The sequence below is a fragment of the Cibotium barometz genome, chromosome 53, assembly GCF_041138505.1.
Source record: "Cibotium barometz isolate CiBa-2024 chromosome 53, ASM4113850v1, whole genome shotgun sequence".
NCBI classification, from domain to species: domain Eukaryota; kingdom Viridiplantae; phylum Streptophyta; class Polypodiopsida; order Cyatheales; family Cibotiaceae; genus Cibotium; species Cibotium barometz.
This window is the reverse complement of record NC_141098.1, coordinates 9,163,792-9,178,100: the sequence shown is the minus strand read 5'-3', so window position 1 is coordinate 9,178,100 and position 14,309 is coordinate 9,163,792. Positions and strand designations below refer to the sequence as shown.

General features: G+C 47.0%; 1 protein-coding gene across 3 annotated transcripts in view; it reads right to left on the bottom strand.

Moving 5' to 3' along the window:
• The window catches only part of LOC147608257 (uncharacterized), a 52,065-nt gene extending 40,297 nt beyond the window's left edge, over positions 1 to 11,768 (bottom strand). For 2 of the 3 annotated variants that reach the window (XM_086788948.1, XM_086788949.1), the window contains exons 1-5: positions 11,510 to 11,768; positions 8,872 to 9,046; positions 8,664 to 8,743; positions 7,171 to 7,209; positions 1,080 to 1,098 (exon numbers count right to left, since the gene is read on the bottom strand). In XM_086788948.1, coding sequence (XP_086645074.1) covers positions 1,080 to 1,098; positions 7,171 to 7,209; positions 8,664 to 8,743; positions 8,872 to 9,046; positions 11,510 to 11,749 — 553 coding nt within the window. In that variant the 5' untranslated portion in view covers positions 11,750 to 11,768. The remainder of the gene's footprint in view (positions 1 to 1,079; positions 1,099 to 7,170; positions 7,210 to 8,663; positions 8,744 to 8,871; positions 9,047 to 11,509) is intronic. The other variant, XM_086788950.1, reaches the window with a different exon arrangement.
• Positions 11,769 to 14,309: the final 2,541 nt, after the last annotated feature.

Genomic DNA, 14,309 nt, shown 5'->3' with positions numbered 1-14,309 from the left:
CCCCACCCCCGTCCCCGTCCTCGTCCCCGTCCCCTGGTAACTATGGCTGAGACCATCAAGAGCATATGGCTTGATATCGTTCACACCCTCCGTGGTCAGTGGGGGAAGCTGCAGGGAGGTTCTAACCGCATGCGGAAGCGGCAGGAAGCCTTCTTGAGACTTTGGAGGCCTGGCCCTTTCCTCACAGATAGAGGCGGTGACCCCATTTGGCATTACAGACCACCTGTATGGTTGTTCCCCCCCCCCTTCCCGTGTATGAGATAGCCTTCTCCTCACAGAGCGGCCAGCCGGAGAAGAAGCATCTCTTCCCCCTTTGATCATTTGTCTCCCGCCCTTATATGAGGCGAGTTTGTATCTAGCCCGTTGTGGTTGTGCTTAGCCCTTTGCGGCTGTTTTTTCTTTAACTAATTGAAGGAAAAAGATGCCCAATCTTAAAACCCTAAAAAACATGGTATCTTCATTCAGGCAAAGCAAACAGCTCCTAATTCACAAAAACATCACTGTGGTTTAGAAGAAAGAGAGCCAAGCAATGCTAGTGGGTTAAACAAAAGATAATCATCTTCACCCAAGAAGCACTATATTTAAAAAGGTTGAGAGGAGAGGGCAACAATGCCATGTCCAAATAAATCCACAAGCACTCATTTAGTGAGACATGAAAACAAAAAGCATGCGACCTTATACAAAGACCATGAACACACAACACTTACTTGGTGAGACACAAATTAATGTCTATCATCACAGCATAAGTTTTGGTTACACATATGCAGAGACCACCAACAGCACTGGCCTTGACTATCTATAAATTGAAATAGTTTGCGTTCACCTCCACACTACAAACATTGCTCCGTTGAGAAATGCAGGCATGCTTTATTTGAGCTACAGATAGAATCTCTGGAATTAAACGTACTATATTGTTAAGGAAGGAAAATATGAACCATCCTTGCTAGAAACAGCATTTATGCAATTGAAAAGTCAAACCATAATATATTACAAAATGCGTGATTCCTAGCAAGCATCACCTTAAGAAATTTACAGTTTTTGCACATTACAAAGGACAAGTTTTGTAAATTTAGGCCTACCTTCGTGATCGAATACAACCTGGAAAAAATGCAGACAAACAAAAGTAACATAGTAAGAAAAGCAGAAGAGGACGAAAAGGACTTGTAACTTGAAAATCAATGTGGACACAATGATGATGGTGATGGTAAAGGTGGCAGTTGGGAGAAGAAAGGGAAGAAGGACGGAGGGGGAAAGGGTGTAAGTTTGACCACATACAGATTACACCCTACAGAGGGGTGGAAAAGCAGAATTCTACTTTCTAAATTAACAAGAGGTGTTGCGAGTAAAGATTTAATTTTCTCTGGTATTTGTTCACAAAAAAATAATCTAGAATAATTCATTCATCATATTTGGTGATGAGAGTTTGACTCTCGACTCGAGCTGGAGCTCCTGCTTCGCCCCTGCGCACCTGCAGTCCCCCTTCACCGGGCCCCTTTCTTTTGCCCCCATCGCCTAGCCCTCTGCTCTCCCCACCCCTCTCCCCCCTTCTTCGCCTGTGCGCATCTCCCCCCCCCCCAACCATCGCCAGTGTGCAACGCCCCTCCCTCTTAACATTTACCTCCGCCTCCCTCTCCTGTTTAGCTGCCCTCCATCACCCCCACCACATATCAACTGCACAAGTCGTGTGGATTTTGGGTTGGCTCATCGCATGTCCCAACTCGGTGTCCAGTTGAGGCTTTTCAATGGATCCCGAGAGGAACTCCAGTTTGTTATCTTGGATGCCAGGTTGGCATTGATCTCCCCTGAGCAACAGCTCACCTCCCTTCTTCTGAGCATTCGGAAGACACTATTATATTGGAGTTCGGCCAAGCTTTCCCTAGCTGGCCGGGTAGTGGTGGCGAACCAGGTTATTCTTGTCACCATGGGGTACATTACCTCCTACTGGTCATTCTTCGGGGCATGTATGGGTCAGGTTCAATGTTTGATCCGGGACTTCCTATGGGCTAGCAATGATGGGAGACAAGCCAAGGCCAAGGTGGCCTGGAGAGTGATCGTTCAGCCGCGACGCCGAGGGGACTTGGGCATCATCCACCCCTCCATTCAAAGCCATACCTTGTTGGGCAAGTTGATGGTTCACGGTCTTCTTCCAAGCAGTGAGCCATGGAAAGACTTCCTCCTAGCTAGGATCTCCGCCCGCACTCTAACCCTGGGAGCCCTTGGCCTCAGAGCACGAGATGGATCTTCACAAAGATGCGGACATGGGGCTGTAGCCCAGCATTTGAGGATAGATTTGCAGCCAGTCTCTTGAATGCTTGGGATCATCTCAGGCAGGCCCTACAAATCAGCTCCGAGGAGCGGCTTCGACAGCCTCTAATCTGGAATCCTTTGGTCCAGCTGTCCAGCTGCCTAGTAGTCACATGCTCGAGGCTCGCACACGTATCATGGGGAGCCTTGAGTACGGGGCCCGCCAGGTCACTTGGAGATTCAGATAGCTACCCCTAGAGGCTCAAGGGAGAGGCCTTCTTGGGATCCAGGGCAAAGACCGCCTTAGCCTCGACATGGACTCTTCCACCCTCTGGATTGGCTAGCCCCGATACTAGATCCTTCCCCTCCGCACTGGTGGCTGGGAGTGTTCACCAGGCACAGTATACCCTGGTAGTTCATGGCGCGGACGAGTACTCCACTCTACTCACCTTCTCTATGGGCTTCATGGCAGACCATAGAGATCAGAGACCCCTTAGAGGACCCCAGGGGATGCACCTTGCAGAGGGTAAGGGTGATTGGGTTTCACGCGCATGAGTGGCACATTGACCCTCCACTGGCCAAGGTAGCCAAAGAGAGACTATGGCAGCTATGGATGTGCGAGGGCCGGCGTATTAGAAGTCTCTATTGGAACTCGGGAGAGTGGACATGGCAGGATCCAAAGAACACAGAGGAGTCGCCTAGTACCCCCTTCTTTGCTTACACTGCACGGCTGGACCGCAAGATTGAGTGGGGCGCCATCGCTTGGGCCTCTGAGGCCACGATCATCATGTCGTATGAGGAGGAAGGTGGGGGACTAGCCCATAAGGTCTCTCACCTTCATATTTCCACCGTGCCAATTCCAACTCCGCCTACTGATTGTTTTGACACCAGGTTCTTGTCAGAATATGCAATGGAGATGATGACCAAATCTGGGAACACAAGAGCAAAAACGCAGGTAGAAAAACAGCACAAGAGAGAGAGAGATGTAGGCGTGTAACTCTGCTCTATATACACAAGAAGATCCCGAGGAATGATACAAATGAGGTATGGGGGCTGAGGACCTATATATACCTCCCTAGAGGGCAGTCGGCCAGCATAAAGAAAAGCCCACGACTGATAAAAAGGTCCACGACTGCATAAATGCAGTCGGCCAGCAATCTGGTGCCCACGACTGATGAAAACCAGTCGGCCAGCAGCAAGAGTGCCCACGACTGATAAACACCCAATCGGCCAGCACTGTACTGCTCTTGGCACCCTCTGGCAGCCCTCCCAAGCCTCAAAAAAAATGGGAAAAATAGGGGAAAAATACGGAGTGGGGAAAAATGGGAAAACACCTCATAAGGGCGGGCACACCCACAACAAAGGCCCTGGTGTATAAATCTAGACAGGAGATGACTTCTAACACCCCCTCTCAGCTCCTGGCTGTGAAACCAACCACTGGGAGCTGGGGTGCCGCCTAAGCAAATCCTGAGAGAGCGACTTCGTGAAGAGGTCCACCGTACTGTCCTCCGTCGAACAGAACTCCAGAAAGATGTCATCAGCAACGATCTGTTCACGAACAAAGTGCCTCTCGATGACCATGGGTTCCTCCAGTGGAAGCCCAAACCTGCAATGTAACCTCCTCCTGCTCCGTAAAACTGCTCCTGGGCCATAAGTAGATCTCCTCGTGTCCGGATCTCCTCCCCAAACCGAGTCACTCCAACCGTGGAGTCGGACTCCATCCAACAATCCCCCTCCTGTGTACAAGAGTCCATGATCCTTCGCATGCCGCAGAAACCACAGGAAACACAGTCCTGCCTCCCAAAGAGACATCTGCAACCAAGAGCTCAACTGCCTCATCAGGAAGCTCCCGTCCAATCTGGTGTCCATCAACCAGATCAATGAACCATACAGCTTCTGAGTAATAGAGACATCACACTGCTCACAAGGACCAACACCTGTTACGGTGCACAAACAAGTCCTGGAAACCTGATGAAACCTGTCAACCACCCCCTCTGAATCCGGAACCACAAAGCCTGGAGAAACCACCTCCTTCTGCAAGTAAGCACCTGCCACCTGCCTGGCTTTCCGAAAGGTCCCCGTGGAAAGAACATCCTCATCTACTGGAGGTTCTATGTCCCGAACACTACGAGACATCAGAGCATAAGTGACCTGTTCAGCTTCCTCTGACTCACAAACACAAGAACTACCAACATCAGTACTGGAAAGTTCCTGCCAACTGTTGCTATCTACTGGTAAGCTATCCACCATTTGGTCCCAGAAAGCCTGTACCTGCAGCGTATCCACACTTGAGTGGCCATCACCAGACTGCCACTCATCACAATCCTGAGGACCTGGGAGAGAGAGTGCTGAAAGCCTATAAACTCCATTCTCCACTCCGCCTTCCCAAACCACTTGGCCTGTTGCTTTGTCCTGGAGAGCAACAAAATGCTCATCAAACTCCACCCGTACGCCAGTCTTGCAAACCTGATGCACTGACAACAGATGAAAACCCAGTGCCGGAACATACAATACCAGGGAGGAATGCTTCCCCCCTCTGCCATCGGGAACTATCTCCATCCTGCCCTCACTGTGAACTGGGATAGTGGACGTATCCCCAGTAAGAATATGACCAGAAAGCCTGCAGAGATCCTGTAAACAGGAACGGGAAGGAGTCATGTGCCTGGAAGCACCACTATCGAGAATCCACTCCCGAGTATCCGTTGCGGAGAGTCCTCCAATCTGCTCCCTGCCTGAAGAAAATGAAACATCGGTGTCCAGCATCTCCAGGTGCACAAAAGCCGGAGTCTTCATGATTGCTGCTAAGGAATCTTCACCCTTCTCGGTCTTCCGCTTGGGACACTGCCTCCAGTAGTGGCGTTTCTCGCCACAATCATTACAGGTCCTCTCTGCCTTCAGTTTCTCGCGGTCAGCATCGGACTTCTTCTCAGAAGACTTCTCCGATGAAGCCTTCCCTTTGCCCGAGTTACGGCCTTTCGACCGTTGGCCAGTAAAGGCCTCCGAACCTCCACCCTGAGGAGGGTTCGTGAATCGTTCCTCCTGGTCCAAGGCCATGGGCACAAGCTCCTCCCGCGTGATGGTGCTGAGCCTGCCACTGGTAATCATCAACGAGTAAAATGCTGAGTACGAAAAGAGGGCAGATGTGACAGCAACGTGATGGCCATGTCCTCTGACGATATCTCCTTCCCAACCGGAAGAACTTCCTGCTGAAGAGCCTGCAGCTTGTTAATATGCTCCCGCATCGTCGACGACTTTGCAGGGCTCATAACCCGCATCTGTACTTCCAAGGAAATCCTCTTCATGGGCGATACCCTGTTGTAAAGTGAGGCCAAATGCTGCCATATACCTCTGGCCAGCGTCATATGCTTGACATGATTGATTACCTGTGGTGTGCAGTTGAGGAAAATAAACGAACGGACCCTGGCGTTGACACGATCCCACATCTGTGTCTGGGCCTCCCGGTCCTTTCGAATTGACAGTAACTCCCCTTCCTCTACTTCCGGCCGTGGAACACCAACAACGACAAAATCGGCAAGGTCGTAAGACTCCAAAACGGATTCCATCATCACCTTCCATATGCCGTAGTTGCTCCCGTCCAACTGACGGTCCACCGGGAACGTGGGGAGTGTCGGGATCTTCACATGTCTCTCGACCATCTCAAACAGATCTGCCATAGCGGGGATGTACTCTGAAAAGGGTGGGTGGGTGGGAACAAAGAAGAACTGATACCTGCAAGTGGCTGTCCAGCAAATCAGCCCGCCTTCCTCTTGCTTCTCCTCTTCCCGATCAGCCCAAAACAGTCCACCAATCAGCCACAAAAACAGTCCCCCTCTTGCTCACACAAATCCCAAGACCTATCTAGAGCCTAGGGCTCTGATACCATGTCAGAATATGCAGCGGAGATGATGACCAAATCTGGGAACACGAGCAAAAACGCAGGCAGAAAAACAGCACAAGAGAGAGAGAGATGTAGGCGTGTAACTCTGCTCTATATACACAAGAAGATCCCGAGGAATGATACAAATGAGGTATGGGGGCTGAGGACCTATATATACCTCCCTAGAGGGCAGTCGGCCAACATAAAGAAAAGCCCACGACTGATAAAAAGGTCCACGACTGCATAAATGCAGTCGGCCAGCAATCTGGTGCCCACGACTGATGAAAACCAGTCGGCCAACAGCAAGAGTGCCCACGACTGATAAACACCCAGTCGGCCAGCACTGTACTGCTCTTGGCACCCTCTAGCAGCCCTCCCAAGCCTCAGAAAAAATGGGAAAAATAGGGAAAAAATACGGAGAGTGGGGAAAAATGGGAAAACACCTCATAAGGGCGGGCACACCCACAACAAAGGCCCTGGTGTATAAATCTAGACAAGAGATGACTTCTAACAGATCTTGCCAGAGATGGGAGATTTGCAGTAGTATCCGCGTGGCATATATGGAGAGCTCTATGCAACGAAGCCATCGAAGGCACCCTCACCCCACCAACGGAGTTTATCTGGAGCATCTGGCTCGATATCATTCATACCCTTTGTGGTCAGTGGGGACAGCTTCAAGGCGGCTCAAACCGCGTGAGGAAGCATCGGGAGGCCTTCCTCAAGATCTCGCGGCACGGTCCCTTTCTTACAGATAGTGGTAGTGGCAAGCCTACTTGGCATTATAGACCACCTGTGTGGTTATTTTCCCCCTCTCCCCATTGTATGAGATAGCCTTCTCCTCCTAGAGCAGCCAGCCGGAGAAGAAGTTCATCCTCCCCTTTGTTCATCTTGACTGTTCCCCTTTGGGGACAAATTTGTACTTAGCCATTTTGGTTGTTTTCTTGGTAACTAATAGAAGCATCTTTTTAAAACCCCAAAAAAAAAAAAACAAACAAACAAAACCTAACCTAATGGTGAATCTTGAAGAAAGAGAGAGAGAGAGTATATACAGCTATGTGCGATGGCATCAGCTCAAAGATTTTCAATACCTGTTATCATCAACACATAAAAGAATCCATGTCAAAATTCTCAACAAGATGATGATAAAATTGCCCCAAATTTCGAATATTCTTTTGATAAAATGAATTAATTCAGAACCCCCCAAAAAAAATTTTTGCAACAGTTTATATTTCCAGAAAACCAAAAAAATCAGAGCTTCTGGGCTTGTTATCTCCTGATTGCCCTATATTAAATTTGACCTTTTGACCTCTTTGCTCAATCTCCATAATGCTCTTACTGTAGTCAATGCATGGGTTTACCAAGGCAAGCCAAGAACAGTAACAGCCCTTGGATTGGGCCAATCATGAACTCAACATGGTGAAGGTACCATTGCAGATGAATCTTTGCTGTCTCAGTGACTGCAGACAACATCTGAGTATTATCTTCGAAGGCTCCTGAACCTTTCAGTTGTTCCTGATTAGGACTACATCTAGCTTAAAAGGTACATTTCCTTCAGCTCACACCCACCTGGGGTCTAGTATAACAGGTTTATGTATTTGAGTGGCAGCACCTTCATGAGGTGCCCAATATTTGAGAAGCTGCATGATGGGCGAGCAGCATTGCCACGCATTCACACCACAAGCAAAACTTGCACCCATTGCTCCTCTACAGCTTGTGCATGTAAAACTGTATGGGAAAGACAAAATTCCCTTTAGTTTTGCAAATTAATAACTTTCAGCTAGGACCAACAACAAGTTTTCAGCTAGTTTGGACAGTCAAACAGACCCAAAGCTTGGCACCCCAATAATGACCAAGGGCTGGAAGGCAGGCCACAAAAGGACAGGCCTTAAAAACATTAAGAGGAGTCCTACAAAAAAACTGACAAACAAGATGACCAGCCAACTGGTCAAAAGGGGATCAAAAATGGGCCCATTCATCTCCAGTAAAACCCAACTTCAGAAAACAGATCCGGCTCACAAAGGCAGCCAGAACTCAGCAAACCAGTCAAAAAAAGCTCCAGTCTTTTGACATCCTGACAAAGGAGATCCACACGATGTGCTCGGTTCCCAGCCTCAATTTTCTCATTGTGCAGACTGAGGATCATCTCGCACTGTATGTTCACCCATTCTTTCAAAAGAAAGAAGAAAGAGAGAGGAGGCGTTTACACCTTCCCAAGCAACAACTAAACTTACAAAGCCCACACAGCCATCCTACGATAGAATGACAACGTAAAACTTCAAGAACCTTGTCAACTATGCTTGCTATCAAAGACTCTTTTAGAAGTGTAGGGACACCAGATGGGGGCTGAGAGGTAAGGATAAAACTCCATCAACAGAATCGTGCTTGGAGTCTTATAAATATGCCACCAAAATGCCACGTGGGTGTACAAAGCCCAATACCACTGATGGTACCTTGAAACAAGTTTAAGAGCCAAGGCGTGGAGATATTTATGATTGTTTTCTGAACAAAAAATTGTCTTGGAACCAGGAAGATGAAGACTAACCGTTGACAGTGCGGTAAAAACTGTCAATACCCAATCACCCTCACCAGATGTATCATTGAAGGTCCCATGTTGGAGTTTGGCTTCATTTAAAAATAAAATAGCACATGACATTGAAAAACACACAAACATAGAGATCAGTTACAATGTTCTTTGAAAAGCAACAATTTGCATGCTTCGTAGCAAATTCAGGTTGACAAGATGGGTTTACTCATGAGTTTGTAGTAAGCCCGGTACACGACAGCCTTCCCATCAATCAGGATAAGCCTACTTTCTTTCTCTCTTGAAACTCCTTCTTTTGTTAACAATGTAGTGGAGGCTTGAGTGTGTTTTTTAACAAGAGGCTGGTCATCTGGAAGAGCCGCAATGAGCTTCTTCTGTGATAGCTGCACATCAGTGGACAATGCATCGAATAAAAAAACCCATAGAAATACACATAGGCAACATCAACATATGCAAGCCTGTTTTGAAAGACTAAGTTAGAGTATTTGGTGACACATAAAAGACCCGAAGCAAAAGGCCACATCAAATGGTAAATCAACAAAGCTGCAGTCAAAACCATAGCTATCAAAAAGGCATTCCCTGAAACCTTCCGGAAACTGCAAAAAATGAGAACGAATCCCAATGCCTATTATCATGCCATGTCAAAGGGTTAGTCACGTTTAGGACACGATGCTCACTGGGGTTGGTTCCACATCCGGGAGCTGAGAGGGGGTGTTAGCGATCATCTCCTGTCTGTACCATATTACTCAGTGAGGGCCTCTATTGTGGGTGTGCCCGCCCAGGAGTTCTCTCCATTTTTTCCATGTTTTATCCCTGTTTTTTTGGTTGTGGGGGCTGTCTACTTCTAGCCGACTTCACCTGTTGCTGGCCGACTGGTATTTCCAGTCATGGAGACGTCCTGATGCTGTCGGCCTGTTTTAGCCTAGCTGACTAGCATCCCAAGGTGGTATATATACCACCCTTGCCCCCACACCAGGTTTTGTACCGGATCTTTGTGTATATAGCAGAGTTTATACAGCTTCTCTCTCTACACTTCTGCGTTTTGTTTCTCACAGTAGTAGTCGCCTCATTTTCCGTTGTGCATTCCGACAACTATGACCCTAGAGACAAAGGAGAGTTTGAAGTCTGGGACTCGAGAGAAGAGCAAAAACAAAGGTGGACAATCCAAGGCCAAGAATGGTAAGGACAAGCCAACAAGGGAAGCCACGGTGCCTCGCCAAGAACATCGCACCAAGCTAGCAAGCGGTAAGTGTTTTTACTGCCTCCACCCAGCATATTGGGAAGGATTGCCCGAAGAAGAAGCAAAAAGAGCAAGGAGAAAACCAATTCGTCCAAACCACAAGTCTAGACAACACTGGCAACACTCACCCCCCCCCTACCATTCCCACAAGTAACACTGCTACTCTTCACTTGACTCCATCTGGCAAGATCTCAATTACCTTAGGCTAGCATGAAACAATACCGGGCATATTGGGAAGGATTGCCTGAAGAAGAAGAAAAATGGTAAGAGCAAGGAGAAAACCAGTTCGTCCACCACAACAATCTAGACAACACCGGAAGCACTCACCCCTCCCTCATTTCCACGGGTAATACCGCTACTCTTCACTTGACTCAATCTCGCAAGATCTCAATTACCTTCGGCCGGCATGAAACAGTGATGTACCTGTTGGAGAATGCCCAGGCGGAAGCATAAAGAGAGAGAGAGAGAGAGAGAGAGAGAGAGCAAAGGAGATGGAGAGAGTGGACAAGATCACCTTTTATAATAGCAACCAGCTTTACAATGGCAATAGCTAGCAGAAGTGTGGAACAATGTGCAAGGGATTGGATGATTACAAGTGAATATGAGGACCAGCCTTATATAGTGGAGATGTGACCCGGCCAACTGCCTCTGGAAACAAGCCGACCTGCTCACGACTCACTACACAAGAGAAAATGGACAAAATGCCTAATAAATAGGGTAACCTCATAACACTGAGATGCACAAATTCTAACACCCCCTCTACAGCTCATAGTGTGCAAGAGTCTGAAGAAGATAAGTTGATAAAGATGCAACCATGGACCCTCCAGCACCGCGAATACTGGAATCACCTCAGAGAGAGCACCCGCCAACCTGTTTCCTCAAAACAAAATGCCACCACGAACAGCAAGGAACTTTACTTGGCTACGAATTCCCACACAAGTGTCTGGGGAACTCCAAGAATAGATGATGAGCTGCTGGACACACTATGCCCATAATCCCAACAGTGGATGGAAAATACATCACGTCCCAGACACCTCGAACAATGAACTCGGAATAGATCTAGTTCATAATTTCTGCTACACCAAAGATAACCATGTCCTGCCAGATGTCGAATGCTTGGAACTCCGAATCACGGTTCCCATGCACCTGCAATCAGCCCCCTCTCCCGCCCACAAGCCTCCTCTGGCTAGAAGCACATGGGGGGAACTGCATGTATACTAGAGAAGTGTAACACGCGGAAGCTCTAGGAGTCTTCTTTCAGCCCTAAACACCACTTAGAACATGCTGATGCAAAAACGCAGATAGAAGGGAGAGTAGAGAGAGAAAGAGAGATAGCTGGAAATTCAGTATATTCATATGGTACAAAAAGGTACTCTAGATCTACAACCTAATCCCCCCCCCCCTTGCCACACAGAGACACACAAAGGGGGAAAATAACATTCTAGCCCTATTGGCAACAGACCAGGCTGCCAAATTGAAACCCTGGCTGGAGCATGGGTGCAGAGATATAGTGTTTTTTTTTCCCTCTCTTCTTTGAAGAAAATTTTACTTTGCGTGATGAATCAAACGGCAAAGCTCCTAATTGAGGGAAAACCATCAAGCTTACCTGGACTCTAGCGCTGGAAGGGAATGGAGAACGGTTTCTGAGAACGGGGAGAAATCTACTGCTGGACGAGGTTGAGAAGGTCCTCCCATCAAAGGCAAGTGAAGAAGCCCACCTCCCACGATGAGCACGCAGTGTCTGCAGATACTGCTGAGCGTACATCATCCACCTACCCATAGGTGCAGGCTGGCCATGCGCAGCCCCCTCACCCCTGAGGTAAGAACACCAAATTTTCAAAAACATAGCTCCTTGGCTTATGTATATATATAATTCGCTCATATCCACACAAAATCTATGGCTTTACAAAACCATGTTAAGTAGACTACATATTAAATTTTACCTTTCATCTTCCAACACAAAAGAGGACTGCCCCCCAGGAAATTCGATATCCCAGTTGCATACATGCTTCAATCATAGCTTCAGTTGTGCACCCTTTGGGAGTCTGTTTCTCCAATACATCACCCTTTTTCGTCCACACTTTTACTGCTGGCCTAGTTCCCACAGGATTCTCAATAAAAGCAACATAGGTGTAGACACCTTGCTTCTCTTTTAGATACCACCTCTTTGTTTTTGTCCCAAACTTCAATGTTTTGTTTTCACATCCAGCCCCTGTATAACCCTGAAACATAAAAAGAACCTGTTAGGTTTACCTAGTATGCATGAGAGTCACCCTGGCAGATATAAAGGTCAAGCTATGCCAATTTGCAGGGCCTGAATTAGTTGTGCCATCTCATCCTTATTCAGCTTGTTCACATAGTATACATACCAAGACATGTATATACATTTATGCATCAACTCAGTCACATCCACCCCAAGAATGGTTTCTTTCTGGAAGACTGTGTAGTTTTTGGTATTCCATATCTCCCACAAGTAGCAAAACTTGATTATGTTGAAGATCAAGTCAATCCCATCACTAGCTGCCCATCTCCCAAAAATCCAGTCCCCCCATCGGCCTCGGATTCCTATATTGTTAAAGACCCATTTCCCAATTCTGCCCCATGCCCCTCTAATGGCAAGGCAACCCCAAAAGGCGTGTTTCCCATCTTCCAGAGCAGTCTTGCATCTAGGACAGCATCCACTCTCTCTAAAGCAGCTTGATCCCAATGGGTAAGGCCCACATGCATATCCTCCACAGGAAAACCTGAGACTTTACAGAGATACTGCCTCTCGTATTGCTTTCCATCTTCTCCTCCAACTATTAGGACTCCATTTTACTCTCTCCAAAATTTATTAGAATAATCTACATTCACCTCACTTTTCCTTAACTCCTTGTACAAGTCTCTGGTTGCCTCTTTATCTTATTTTACACCATTATACCAAACCCAATCCTTGACCCAGCAGGATTCATCAAAAGCTATGGATGTCGAGCCCTTATGTACCTCATCCAATACCTACCTAACTAATTGTCCTTCCCTTGAAGAAAGTCCAAACTCCTCTTCGAGCTGCTCAAATTCTTTCCACCCCATTGCTGAACAATCCCAACAATCTACCAGCCTTCTTAGCCCTTTGTTATTCAATTTCTTAGCAGAGCTGATGTCCTAGAGGGCTAAGAGAGGATTAAACTTATGAGTCCACCATATCCCCAGACTTAACAAAAAGTTCCCTAATGATGTACAACATCCATCCCAAATCATCAGTCCCAAAGCTCAGTCCCAGAGCTGATGTCCTGGAGGGCTAAGAGAGGATTAAACTTAGTCCACCATATCCCCAGACTTAAGAAAAAGTTCCCTAATGATGTACAACATCCATCCCAGATCATCAGTCCCAAAGCCTCCTTCCATTTGTTGCATAACATCTTGCAGAGGGATGAGTCTATGACTTTTAGGGGGGCAGAAGAGAGCAACTTATCCTTCCATCCTAGTCCTTACCACCTACCTTTTGACTGGATATGAGAGTCTTCCACTAGCTCCCTTACCAACTCAGTCCATGTCTCCTTTTAGGGGGGCAGAAGAGAGCAACTTATCCTTCCATCCTAGTCCTTACCACCTACCTTTTGACTGGATATGAGAGTCTTCCACTAGCTCCCTTACCAGCTCAGTCCATGTCTCCTCTTGCTAAAGACACTTAGGGAGGAGCAAAGCAATCCTTGCTATGGTCTGAGAGGGTAGGTGCAGAATACCAATACCTCCTTCACTCTTAGGTAAACATAGTTTGTCCCAGGCAAGCCAAGCTAAAGTTTTTTTATTAGCTTTCCCATTCCTCCACAACAAAATCCCTTATAGGGCCCACAATATTCTTCCAGTGACATTTACCAAAATCTAACATAGGACACAAGAACATGATGTAGGCATTTAGCACTGTATTGCAGATTGCTACCCTATCATGAAAGGGAACTCTAATGCCCTCCCATTTCTTCATCTTCAAGCTAAACCTATCTAAAGCCCAGTTAGTGAATTATTTATTTGTAACCTCTACCCCAAAGGAAACCCCTAGGTGTCTAATAATCTGTCCCCTCTTAATAACCTCACATCCCCATTTCTCCAAGTCAAAATTATTATTCTCAGACAGGCTTATTATCTTAGACTTGTGTATACACCTGGATCCAGAGGCTTTTGCAAATTCTTGAATAATAGACAAAGCTTGTCTCAAATTTTCATTATCTACTTTCAAGAAAAGTAATAAGTCATCAGCATAGCATTGTATCACCAACTGCTCATCACCATTTCTCAATTTAAGTCCAATCACCCTACCTTTTGATTAGGCATCTTCCAAAGCCACTATCAGAGGATGAGATGCAATATCAAATAGTAAGGGGGCAAGAGGGCAGCCCTGCCTCACATATCTATTAACTTCAAAACCCCCC